The sequence below is a fragment of the Pleurodeles waltl genome, chromosome 12, assembly GCF_031143425.1.
Source record: "Pleurodeles waltl isolate 20211129_DDA chromosome 12, aPleWal1.hap1.20221129, whole genome shotgun sequence".
Classification (NCBI taxonomy): domain Eukaryota; kingdom Metazoa; phylum Chordata; class Amphibia; order Caudata; family Salamandridae; genus Pleurodeles; species Pleurodeles waltl.
The window spans coordinates 264,161,752-264,175,049 of record NC_090451.1 but is presented as its reverse complement, the minus strand read 5'-3'; the positions used below and the strand labels follow the sequence as shown (position 1 = coordinate 264,175,049).

The following is a 13,298-nucleotide window of genomic DNA, read 5'->3' as shown; positions in this document are numbered from 1 at the left end:
AACTGCCTTGGCTCCAGAAACTCACCCGCCTGTCTCCTGCCTTCCAAAGATCCTGCTCCAGCGACGCCTTCCAAAGGGACCAGCGACCTCGACATCCTCTGAGGACTGCCCCTGCTTCGAAAAGACAAGAAACTCCCGAGGACAGCGGACCTGCTCCAAAGAAAAGCTGCAACTTTGTTTCCAGCAGCTTTAAAGAACCCTGCAAGCTCCCCGCAAAAGGCGTGAGACTTGCAACACTGCACCCGGCGACCCCGACTCGGCTGGTGGCGATCCAACACCTCAAGAGGGACCCCAGGACTACTCTAAGACTGTGAGTACAAAAACCTGTCCCCCCTGAGCCCCCACAGCGCCGCCTGCAGAGGGAATCCCGAGGCTTCCCCTGACCGCGACTCTTTTGAATCCAAAGTCCCGACACCTGGGAGAGACCCTGCACCCGCAGCCCCCAGGACCTGAAGGACCGGACTTTCACTGGAGGAGTGACCCCCGGGAGTCCCTCTCCCTTGCCCAAGTGGAGGTTTCCCCGAGGAACCCCCCCCTTGCCTGCCTGCAGCGCTGAAGAGATCCCTAGATCTCCCATTGACTTCCATTACAAACCCGACGCTTGTTTCTACACTGCACCCGGCCGCCCCCGCGCTGCTGAGGGTGAAATTTCTGTGTGGGCTTGTGTCCCCCCCGGTGCCCTACAAAACCCCCCTGGTCTGCCCTCCGAAGACGCGGGTACTTACCTGCAAGCAGACCGGAACCGGGGCACCCCCTTCTCTCCATTCTAGCCTATGTGTTTTGGGCACCACTTTGAACTCTGCACCTGACCGGCCCTGAGCTGCTGGTGTGGTGACTTTGGGGTTGCTCTGAACCCCCAACGGTGGGCTACCTTGGACCAAGAACTGAACCCTGTAAGTGTCTTACTTACCTGGTAAAACTAACAAATACTTACCTCCCCTAGGAACTGTGAAAATTGCACTAAGTGTCCACTTTTAAAACAGCTATTTGTGAATAACTTGAAAAGTATACATGCAATTTTGATGATTTGAAGTTCCTAAAGTACTTACCTGCAATACCTTTCGAATGAGCTATTACATGTAGAATTTGAACCTGTGGTTCTTAAAATAAACTAAGAAAAGATATTTTTCTATATAAAAACCTATTGGCTGGATTTGTCTCTGAGTGTGTGTACCTCATTTATTGTCTATGTGTATGTACAACAAATGCTTAACACTACTCCTTGGATAAGCCTACTGCTCGACCACACTACCACAAAATAGAGCATTAGTATGATCTATTTTTACCACTATTTTACCTCTAAGGGGAACCCTTGGACTCTGTGCATGCTATTCCTTACTTTGAAATAGCACATACAGAGCCAACTTCCTACACCCCTAAATTCAGTATTTTGGGGAGTCCTTTACACCAGAGCAGCAGATCCTGGCAACCTAAGAAGACCAAGGACACAAAAGAGGAGAAAAGAAGCAGCTGCCCTGGTACCAGCCCTGCTGGCCTGTCTATCTCTCGACAAATCCAGAAACCCGAGAGGACTGCCTGCCTTCAATAAAAACTCAAGACCTCCTGTGAACAGTGGACCTGTTCACCAGCAAACTCCAAAATAAGGGACTCTGTAGCCTCTAGAACTGCCAAAACCCGACACCTGAAGTCACGACTGCACCTGCCGTCTCCGACCTGAGTTGAAGTGGACCCCTGGTGCCAACAAAGTTCCCCAGCCCTCCAGATTCAGAGTCCAATGTGGTTTCACCCCTCCTGGACTCCGTCATAACACCTGCAGCCTCTGCATTCAGTCCCCCTCTACCGCAATGGTTTGGTTCAGAAAAACTTGATACAGGAGGATACCTCTGCACCTGTCGCCCCTGAGCTGTGGAGAAGAGGAACAAAGGTAATTAGAAATTGCAGTGTCTACTTCTGAAAGTGAAAAGAATTCCTATTTAAAAACGTACTTATCTGAACAATTTTTCTCTGATGCTGAAACATATATAAAGATACTTGCTATTTTTATATATTGGTGTGGATCTCCTTGAGTTGTTACATTTCTTGAGTGTTATTTGTAGGCGTCTTGCAGTCCTCTGTGTTAAGCCTAAGGCTGCTCGACCACACTACCCCTAAATAGAGCACATAAGGATTGCATAGCAAGCTCTGTCCACTCACTGGGGAACCCCTGGACCCCATACACGGTATTTGCTTACCACATAAAGAGCCAGCTTCCTACAATATGGGATAGTGGAACAGAAGGAATTTAACGGTGGTGAGACCTTTCAGACCACTACCTGCCCAGTGACCATAACAGATGCACACCACAAGGGTTTGGGAGTGCACTTGGACAACTCCGAGACTGGGGGCCTGTAGAGCCCTACAGACATTGTGAAACACACAAACCTACTAGAACTCAAGATGGTCTTCCTGGCATTGAATTCCTTCCTGCAGCATGAAAAGGGGCAGGCAGTGCTGATGCAGACTTTCAACACAACAAAATATTTTGTACCTCAAACAGGGAGGAACAGGTTGTTCCCCTGCCAAAACTAGCATATGAGGTTGGGAGTTAGCACTGTAATGGAAAACTACTCTTGTGGTGATAACACCTCCCAGGAGAACAGAACACAGAAGCAGACAGACTAAGCAGACAAGCAAGCCTTTCCCACGAGTATGAGATAAAACAAGAGGTACTGGGTGATGTGTTCAGACAATGGGGTAGCCCAAGCATAGACCAGCCGCCCAAAGGGAATGCTGTGTAGATAAAAGGGTCAGGGAGATTGCCAAACACCTTTCCACCAGTTCCCCCTGATTCCTAGAGTATTGTAGAAATTCAAACAGTCAGTGTTCTCACTCTGTTAATCGCCCCACATTGGGCCAGGCAGATGTGGTACTCTGACCTACTGTAGATGTCCAGAGAATAGATCATACCCTTGAGGTCACCACAGGATTGGCTAACTGTGGAAAACAGGAGGATGTGTCATCCGAAGCCAACCACACTCAATCTAGCAGCGTGACTCCTGAATACCTAGAATTCAAATATCTTTAACTGCTTCTCAGGACAATTGAAATCCTTAGGAAGGCAAGAACGACCCCACAAGTCCCATCCAGTCAGGTGGATCAGATACATCTGTTGGTGCAAGGACAACAAGAAACTAGAGACAAGCACAGAGCACAGCACAGTATCAGCATACCTCACTGACCTACTGGACAACAGCCTGCCCTATGCATCATTGAAGGTCCACATGGTGGCCATAGTTGCATAAACCAGAGGAACAGAAGTTTCCTCACACGACCCAGTAGATTTGAAGCACTAGTAAGCCTCAAGGAAAATTGCGAAAAGGACGTGGTGACTTGAGATCCTAGCTGTTGGTGAAGTGCTAGGCAACCAAGGGAAGAGCTACATGACTTCCAACCTTTGGGAGTGTGCTGTAACAAGTGAGCTAAGGAGAGGAAGTCAGCCATTCAGACCCGAAATTCAGTGAACACAAATCCCTAAATACACTCACTGGTACAGGTGTGCATTACTATTATATTAGTCTTTGCATGTACTGTGAATAGAGAGATATTTTGGACCAAATGTTTGCCTTCTCCAGTATATTTTACGTGTATCCAATTTTTACGTATGGCAAAAATAAACTACATTTTACCTGGTTGAGGCTCTTTATTGTTTCATAGTCTGATGTTAATCCGGTCTACTGCTGCTTGGTGAGAGGGACTTAGCTGGAGGAACCTTTAACACATGTTGGCCCTCCAGTTGCAGCGTCGATTCTGGAGGGAGGCGGGATCTGCAAGGAATGAGCCCAGCTTTGCTACTTTAAGGATGTTTAGGAGTTAGCTGGACCATAGCCCTGTGACCGGTCCGAAGAAAGAATACTAGGTTTGTGCTCACAGGTCATGAAAGTAATTCATTAGTTTTTGCGTTTGGAAGGCTGTGCATTTTTAATTTCACAAGTCGGTGCTCCGCTTGTGGATTGAAGACAAAGTAGGGAGTACCAGATTAATCGGAATTCTGTTCTTTGCCATATCAGGTCTCTATTACAATTTGCATTTTTCTCAGGGAGCCTCAGCAATTGCTGATTGAGATGCATAGTCTCTAAGTCGATATAGTTTAAATAATTCTCTGGTCCTTGCAATGTGTCTTTTTTTAACGATGTGCTCATGGGTATAGTGACTATTTAAGTAATTACTGTAATGAACGTCCGAACTGACTATCGACTCACTTAGGCTATTCTTAGATTTTGTGATATTACAAACCTCTTTTTGACATTTCTGTTCATGTTAATTATACCTATTTTAGGTGTAATAGTGTAGCATCCATGAATTTTCTTGCATATGCTGTTAGTTACATTTTAATGCAGTCTTATGTGAATTTGTTGGCCTTGAATTTAATATGTAGGACAAATGACTAGTTTTACTTGTTTTACACAAAGGGATAGCTGGTCCAAAAGGTAAACCACCACCTCTTCTGGCAGCTGCCCCTGCTAAAAGACCTGGCCTTCTGGGATTTGCCCCCCATCAACCAGCAAAACGGGCTTTCCTTGGGGAAAAATCTGGACTTCTACCAACTCCTGGTGAGTCTAGAGTTCATGTGTTTTTTGTAGTTAGATGTGTTTCTAGTGGAAAACTAAAATGTATTTGTTTGCAAATGTCCTCTCCACATTTCTGTATTTTTATTGAAATAAATTAATGTTGCAATTGATCTTTGGAAAAATGAAGCAAAGTATCTCTTGATGTAAATTGCCAGTCTTATTTTTTTTTAATATTTGTGTTTTCATCGTTCAGATGGAATGGAGAGTGCCATGGAGAGTAGACTTGAAAATCCCCCAGTGCCTCTTCCTCTCTTGATGGCAACAGACACATCGAAAGGATTGATGAGACTGATGGGTTCAAGAAAGGAAAATCCTGGCCGGCCAGCCCAGCTTTTTAACCCGTGGAGTGTGAACAGTAAGACCTACGGTGTGTACAGATGTATGACCTTTTTGCTGTTCTTCATTTGTTATACTTATAGTAAATATGTGCTTTAATGTTTTTATCCTTTCAGTGAACCTAAAGTCAAATAAACAGTTCTGGGTTTAAAATGTAGTTCTGTTTAACGTATTGCAGAAGTAAATCTCCTAGTGACAGATTTGTTAAAAAATAACAAATACAAGGTTCCTGAGGACTAATCACTAGCACATGTTTAGGTTCACAGTATTTGACATTTGCAAAATAAATGGCAGTAATAAGAGTTTTTATGGTAACTTTGCAGGTTATTCCGAAGTGCTGTTGTCTGACTAATGAACGGCCTGACATTTTAATTTTTTTAATTTATTTTTTTGGAGCTAGGTTTTCAGGTTAGATGGGTAAAGGATGACCATAAATGTAATAATTGCATCATTGGGTTTGCATAGCGAGTGGTAGACAGTACTTTTAGAACAATGTGACTTGGAACTGTTGAAGGCTAAATGGTGCAGAGGATGGGCCGCAAGTCTAAAGAGCTTTTTTGGACAGTTGAGTAAGTCTTGAAGTAGTACCACAAATGCTGTTTGCAAAATGTAGTTTGGACCTTTCTTATGCTAAAGTAGCCTTAGTGTTGTCGACAAAGTCGAGAACATGCGTGGTGCGCTACTGAAGTCGAAATTGAGCTTTACAGTTGTCAGATGAGATGCCATGGGTCTTACTGTAGCCACGGTGATTTAGAACTGATCTTCTTTCCCTTTGTTCCAGCCAGCTGACGATTACCAATAGTTGAAGTGTTCTTCAGTAGTAAAATGTAGGTTTTAATTTGAATATGCCCCATCTGCATATTTGTAAAAGTTTATTCCAAACGAATCTTTAAAGGAAATAGTGGGGTTTAAATTGATATTTATGTGTGATGAATAACTACGCCTGTGGGATTTTGCTAAAATTAAAAAGCCAGAAAGTTATTTGTTTACAAAGCTTCAGTTGAACCAAAATTTTTAAACACAGCTGTTTTAAAAAATTTTTTTTTTTATAAATATTAAGTTACATTTTCAAAAATGTTCATTAACATTGGCACATATTCCTAAATAAGTAATATGACTCAAGATGCGGTTGTTGCACTTTAAAGTTATGAGTGCAACTTTAAGAAATCGTTTTTCAAAAGATTATTGTACTTCACTTATTGTATCAATGTGCTGCTTCCTTTGTGTTCTTGGGAAGGTAGCATATTTCTTTTGTTTTTCTCTTCTCAACTTTATGCATTTGGTATACAGTTACAGCACGATGATCAGTAGTCTGCAGTGATTACATATTTCTGGTAGATTACATTCACTTAGTGTTGCCTAGCACATGATAGCAGTGTGCAATAATTTCACTTGTTACACCTAACTTCCTTCTTTAAAGTCATGGCAGCGGATGGAAAAAAAATTGTCAAGTTGATCACCCACTCAAGACCATTGCAGTTTTCCCACTCAGAGACTCAGTGTGGAATGGAGTTCAGAGTGGTTGCAAGCATCAGTTTACTATTGACTTTGTCTTCTTTCATGGTTATTATTTTCATAAAATATATTTGACTTTCTAGCTCTATGCACTCAGCATCCAGGACGTCATTGTTAGCATGCTTGATAGACAAGCCAATGAGAAAAGTGATACAGATCTTGACTACCAGACCATCAGAACTATCCAGAATCCAACTACTGACCTCATAGTGGACTTATAAAAACGTTTTTTCACCGATGAAAAATATGCAAAGGCTAAAATCTGTTCCCTTTTCAGTAAACTTTTGCTCCTGTTGACATCTTTGTTCTCCCTAGGGTACATTTCTGGACGCTTAAACACATATCCCCCCCCCCCCCCCCCCCCCCCCCCCCCCCCCCCGATTGAGGAGCTAAACACACCCATACACTTAATGTGCCTGCTGTGTATCTCACCATGCATCATGTTCCTTGCAAGACCCCCCTATTTTTCGTTTCCAGGTCCCTTCCTCTGGATGTTCCCCAGACTTTGATTCTTATCTGCTTTCATTAATGGTGGATCGTTGATTTCCATCCTTTAGTGATGGGTCATTGTGACCTGACTTTGAAGGTGCTGGGGACGGAATGGCATCTTGTGGGTTTTTTTTTTTTTTTTTTTTCTCTCAAACAAGAGCGGGTTTCCTTTCTCCCTTTGACCTTTTGCTCTTCTTTTTTCCACTTGAAGTTGTTTAGTATTTGTTGCCTACTTGCTCACTGCTTGTCTGGTCTTTTTTTTTTTTTTTTGCATTTCTCATTTTTTGTGGGTCCTCAGAGCCTGGTTTACAGATGGATTAGGAGTTTGCATTTTAGTTTATTCACCTTGCGTGGTGATTTGACTGTATTTTGTATATGTACAACTCTTACAGTAATGGAAAACTCAAAGAATCGAAGCAAAAGTTATCTGCCAGAAGGAAGATGGTGATGCCTAATGTCCTAAACATTCCTGCTTTAGGAAGTAAACCTGCTCTAATGGCAAAAATGTAGTTGAAATTGCCCAGAATGTTATGTTACAATATAGACATTGCAATTTCATTGCACATGACTGCCCTTGAAAGGACTTCCCAGCACACCTGAGAAGAAGCAGAATAAATAGTCCATCACTAGCTTTAAAATAGCCAGGTCTTAAGGTATTTCCTGAAAGTCAGATAATTTGTGATGCCTCTTAAGCTTACCTGGAGCTCTCAGCCTAGGAAGACTGACTTTTGTCGGGAGGTCGCAGGCTGGCTAAAACTCGTCATTCCCAAAACGGGTAGTTGGTAGGTTATTCCGGAGGTTCCTCTAAGGTGCCCTCTGGGTGCATGTATTAGTAAATATACCACTGGCATCAGTGAGGGTTTATTAATATGTGATGTTTGATACCAAACATCCCTAGTTTCAATGAAGCCATCATGTAGCTGGGAAACACAGAGACCAGTGTCTGGCACATGTACTGAAAATGGTTCCCTGTTCACTCACTATGTCTAAGAATCGACAAAGACCTAACAGGGGCATATCTTCTCCTGCAGCTGTCCTCACATGCAATGTATGGCACCCTGCCTTAGGGCTGTAAGGCCTGCTGTATGGGTGAGTTACTTATATATTGCATGCAGTGTTTAGGGGCTGTGTGCCATGTCATGTTATCAGTTTTAGCTGCACCAGTCTGCATGTGCTAGGTGGAGGGTCATTGGGGGTGGCACAATACATGCTGCAGCCCTTGGGGACCCTCTTTGATATCAATGCCCTAGGTACCAGGGGTACAAGTTATTAAAGACTTACAGGTATTGCAAACTGGTGAACAATTGCACAGTTTTAGATGACGAGATCTGGCATTAGGGACCTGGTTAGCAGGGAACCCAGTGCACATTCTGTCAATTTAATGGAATACCAGGCTAAAAGATTGGGGGGGGGGGGGGAGGTGCCCATGTCAAAAAGACACTTTCCTACAGATGTCTTCTTTTGTGTGCCCTTTAAGTTTGTCTTATGGTATTAATTGCCAAAGAAAGGTGGAATCCACATGAATGCCCTGGTTTAGCGTGGCACAGACGGTGCTGACAATATCTTCAGATAGTGTAAGTGTTTTGCTTGCATTCCTGTAGCTGTGGGACGGAGACCCAGACACTGAAGTGAGGAGGGAGAAACTGGGGCAACCTTTCAAAATTCCATGAGGTTTTTTTTTGTTTAATGTAAGGAAATGCCTCCTTGGCATGGTTGCCCCCTGACTTTTTGCCTTTGCTGATGCTATGTTTACAATTGAAAGTGTGCTGAGGCCTGCTAACCAGGCCCCAGCACCAGTGTTCTTTCCCTAACCTGTACTTTTGTATCCACAATTGGCAGACCCTGGCATCCAGATAAGTCCCTTCTAACTGGTACTTCTAGTACCAAGGGCCCTGATGCCAAGGAGGGTCTCTAAGGGCTGCAGCATGTCTTATGCCACCCTGGAGACCTCTCACTCAGCACAGACACACTGCTTGCCAGCTTGTGTGTGCTAGTGAGAACAAAACGAGTAAGTCGACATGGCACTCCCCTCAGGGTGCCATGCCAGCCTCTCACTGCCTATGCAAGTATAGGTCAGTCACCCCTCTAGCAGGCCTTACAGCCCTAAGGCAGGGTGCACTATACCATAGGTGAGGGTACCAGTGCATGAGCATGGTACCCCTACAGTGTCTAAACAAAACCTTAGACATTGTAAGTGCAGGGTAGCCATAAGAGTATATGGTCTGGGAGTTTGTCAAACACGAACTCCACAGCACCATAATGGCTACACTGAAAACTGGGAAGTTTGGTATCAAACTTCTCAGCACAATAAATGCACACTGATGCCAGTGTACATTTTATTGCAAAATACACCCCAGAGGGCACCTTAGAGGTGCCCCCTGAAACTTAACCGACTGTCTGTGTAGGCTGACTAGTTCCAGCAGCCTGCCACACCAGAGACATGTTGCTGGCCCCATGGGGAGAGTGCCTTTGTCACTCTGAGGCCAGTAACAAAGCCTGCACTGGGTGGAGATGCTAACACCTCCCCCAGGCAGGAGCTGTAACACCTGGCGGTGAGCCTCAAAGGCTCACCCCTTTGTCACAGCCCAGCAGGGCACTCCAGCTTAGTGGAGTTGCCCGCCCCCGCCGGCCACGGCCCCCACTTTTGGCGGCAAGGCTGGAGGGAACAAAGAAAGCAACAAGGAGGAGTCACTGGCCAGTCAGGACAGCCCCTAAGGTGTCCTGAGCTGAGGTGACTCTAACTTTTAGAAATCCTCCATCTTGCAGATGGAGGATTCCCCCAATAGGATTAGGGATGTGACCCCCTCCCTTTGGGAGGAGGCACAAAGAGGGTGTACCCACCCTCAGGGCTAGTAGCCATTGGCTACTAACCCCCCAGACCTAAACACGCCCTTAAATTTAGTATTTAAGGGCTACCCTGAACCCTAGAAAATTAGATTCCTGCAACAACAAGAAGAAGGACTGCCTAGCTGAAAACCCCTGCAGAGGAAGACCAGAAGACAACAACTGCCTTGGCTCCAGAAACTCACCGGCCTGTCTCCTGCCTTCCAAAGAACTCTGCTCCAGCGACGCCTTCCAAAGGGACCAGCGACCTCTGAATCCTCTGAGGACTGCCCTGCTTCGACGACGACAAGAAACTCCCGAGGACAGCGGACCTGCTCCAAAAAGACTGCAACTTTGTTTCAAGAAGCAGCTTTAAAGAACCCTGCAACTCCCCGCAAGAAGCGTGAGACTTGCAACACTGCACCCGGCGACCCCGACTCGGCTGGTGGAGAACCAACACCTCAGGGAGGACCCCCGGACTACTCTACGACTGTGAGTACCAAAACCTGTCCCCCCTGAGCCCCCACAGCGCCGCCTGCAGAGGGAATCCCGAGGCTTCCCCCTGACCGCGACTCTCTGAAACCTAAGTCCCGACGCCTGGAAAAGACCCTGCACCCGCAGCCCCCAGGACCTGAAGGACCGGACTTTCACTGCAGAAGTGACCCCCAGGAGTCCCTCTCCCTTGCCCAAGTGGAGGTTTCCCCGAGGAAGCCCCCCCTTGCCTGCCTGCAGCGCTGAAGAGATCCCTTGATCTCTCATTGACTTACATTGCGAACCTGACGCTTGTTCTAACACTGCACCCGGCCGCCCCCGCGCCGCTGAGGGTGAAATTTCTGTGTGGGCTTGTGTCCCCCCCGGTGCCCTACAAAACCCCCCTGGTCTGCCCTCCGAAGACGCGGGTACTTACCTGCAAGCAGACCGGAACCGGGGCACCCCCTTCTCTCCATTCTAGCCTATGTGTTTTGGGCACCACTTTGAACTCTGCACCTGACCGGCCCTGAGCTGCTGCTGTGGTGACTTTGGGGTTGCTCTGAACCCCCAACGGTGGGCTACCTTGGACCAAGAACTGAACCCTGTAAGTGTCGTACTTACCTGGTAAAACTAACAAAAACTTACCTCCCCCAGGAACTGTGAAAATTGCACTAAGTGTCCACTTTTGAAATAGCTATTTGTGAATAACTTGAAAAGTATACATGCAATTGAAATGATTCAAAGTTCCTAATGTACTTACCTGCAATACCCTTCAAACAAGATATTACATGTTAAATTTGAACCTGTGGTTCTTAAAATAAACTAAGAAAAGATATTTTTCTATAACAAAACCTATTGGCTGGATTTGTCTCTGAGTGTGTGTACCTCATTTATTGTCTATGTACAACAAATGCTTAACACTACTCCTTGGATAAGCCTACTGCTCGACCACACTACCACAAAATAGAGCATTAGTATTATCTATTTTTACCACTATTTTACCTCTAAGGGGAACCCTTGGACTCTGTGCATGCTATTCCTTACTTTGAAATAGCACATACAGAGCCAACTTCCTACATTTAATAAGAAGATGCTGGTTCGTTTTCCTGAGCTCCGACATTGTGTAGATGGCAGTCATGTGGGGTGGGGCTGCAGTTTGTTTTTCAGAGTGAGAAAGTTTGTCAGCCTTTCCTTTGCCCTTGATTGCTGCAAGAGGAGGGTGACCGTCGGGTGCTGAGATTTCACACTTCATGGTGCTTGTGTTGTGGGTGCTCAACAAGCAGGCACAGAAGGCACCCGGCTGCCCCTGTGCTGCTGAGGGTGTACAGAGTGCAAGCAGGCGTCCGGTTTGCAATAGGTTTCAGTGGGGAGACCCAGGGGTCTCTTCAGCGATGCAGGCAAAGGGGGGGGCACCTTGGGGTAGCCACCACCTGGGCTAGGAAGAGGGCCGTCTGGGGGTCGCTCCTGCACTGGTGTTCGGTTCCCTCAGGTCCTGGGGGCTGCGGGTGCAGTGTTTTCCTGGCGTCCGGTTCCTTGAAGCAGGCAGTCGTGGTCAGGGGGAGCCTCTGGATTCCCTCTGCCGGTGTCGCTGTGGGGACTCAAGGGGGTCAACTCTGGCTACACACGGGCTCAGTCGCCGGGGAGTCCTCCCTGTAGAGTTAGTTTTCCGCAGGTCGAGCCAGGGGCGTCGGATGCCGAGTGGAAAGTCTCACGCTTCCGGCGGGAAATGTGTGGTCTTTAAAAGTTGCTTCTTTGTTGCAAAGTTGCAGTTTTGTGGAACAGGGCCGCTGTCCTCGAGAGTTTCTTGGTCCTTTTAGATGCAGGGTAGTCCTCTGAGGCTTCAGAGGTCGCTGGACCCCGGGGGACGCGTCGCTGTTGCAGTTTTTCTTGAAGTGGGGAGACAGGCCGGTAGGGCTGCGGCCAAAGCAGTTGGTGTCTCCGTCTTCTCTGCAGGGCTTCAGGTCAGCAGTCCTTCGTCTTCAGGTTGCAGGAATCTAGTTTCCTAGGTTCTGGGGAGCCCCTAAATACTGAATTTAGGGGTGTGTTTAGGTCTGGGAGGGCAGTAGCCAATGGCTACTGTCCTTGAGGGTGGCTACACCCTCCTTGTGCCTCCTCCCTGAGGGGAGGGGGGGGGGCACATCCCTATTCCTATTGGGGGAATCCTCCAAAATCAAGATGGAGGATTTCTAAAGGCAGGGGTCACCTCAGCTCAGGACACCATAGGGGCTGTCCTGACTGGTGGGTGACTCCTTGTTTTTCTCATCTCCCCTGGACTTGCTGCCAAAAGTGGGGGCTTTGTCCATGGGGTGGGCATCTCCACTAGCTGGAGTGCCCTGGGGCATTGTAACACGAAGCCTGAGCCTTTGAGGCTCACTGCTAGGTGTTACAGTTCCTGCAGGGGGAGGTGTGAAGCACCTCCACCCAGACCAGGCTTTTGTTTCTGTCCTCTGAGTACAAAGGCCCTCACCACATGGGTCAGAAACTCGTCTCAGCAGCAGGCTGGCACAGACCAGTCAGTCCTGCACTGAACAATTGGGTAAAATACTGGGGGTATCTCTAAGATGCCCCCTGTGTGCATTTTTTAAATAAATCCAACACTGGCATCAGTGTAGGTTTATTATTCTGAGAAGTTTGATACCAAACTTCCCAGTATTCAGTGTAGCCATTATGGAGCTCTGGAGTTCGTTTTTGACAAACTCCCAGACCATATACTTAATATGGCCACTCTGTACTTACAATGTCTAAGAATAGACTTGGACACTGTAGGGGCATATTGCTCATGCAGCTATGCCCTCACCTGTGGTATAGTGCACCCTGCCTTAGGGCTGTAAGGCCTGCTAGAGGGGTGACTTACCTATGCCACAGGCAGCATTTTGTGTGCATGGCATCCTGAGGGTGATGCCATGTCGACTTTGCCTTTTTCTCCCCACCAACACACACATTCTGCAATGGCAGTGTGCATGTGTTACGTGAAGGGCCCCTTAGGGTGGCACAACATATGCTGCAGCCCTTAGGGACCTTCCCTTGTCACGGGGCCCTTGGTACCACTGGTACCTTTTACAAGGGACTTATCTGTGTGCCAGGGGTGTGCCAATT

At 46.7% G+C, this 13,298-nt stretch overlaps 1 protein-coding gene across 1 annotated transcript in view; it reads left to right on the top strand.

The window, feature by feature from the left end:
* LOC138268631 (nuclear receptor coactivator 5-like) overlaps positions 1-13,298 on the top strand; it is a 294,146-nt gene that overhangs the window by 195,008 nt on the left and 85,840 nt on the right. The window contains exons 11-12 of the mRNA XM_069218473.1: positions 4,410-4,550; positions 4,762-4,935. Coding sequence (XP_069074574.1) covers positions 4,410-4,550; positions 4,762-4,935 — 315 coding nt within the window. The remainder of the gene's footprint in view (positions 1-4,409; positions 4,551-4,761; positions 4,936-13,298) is intronic.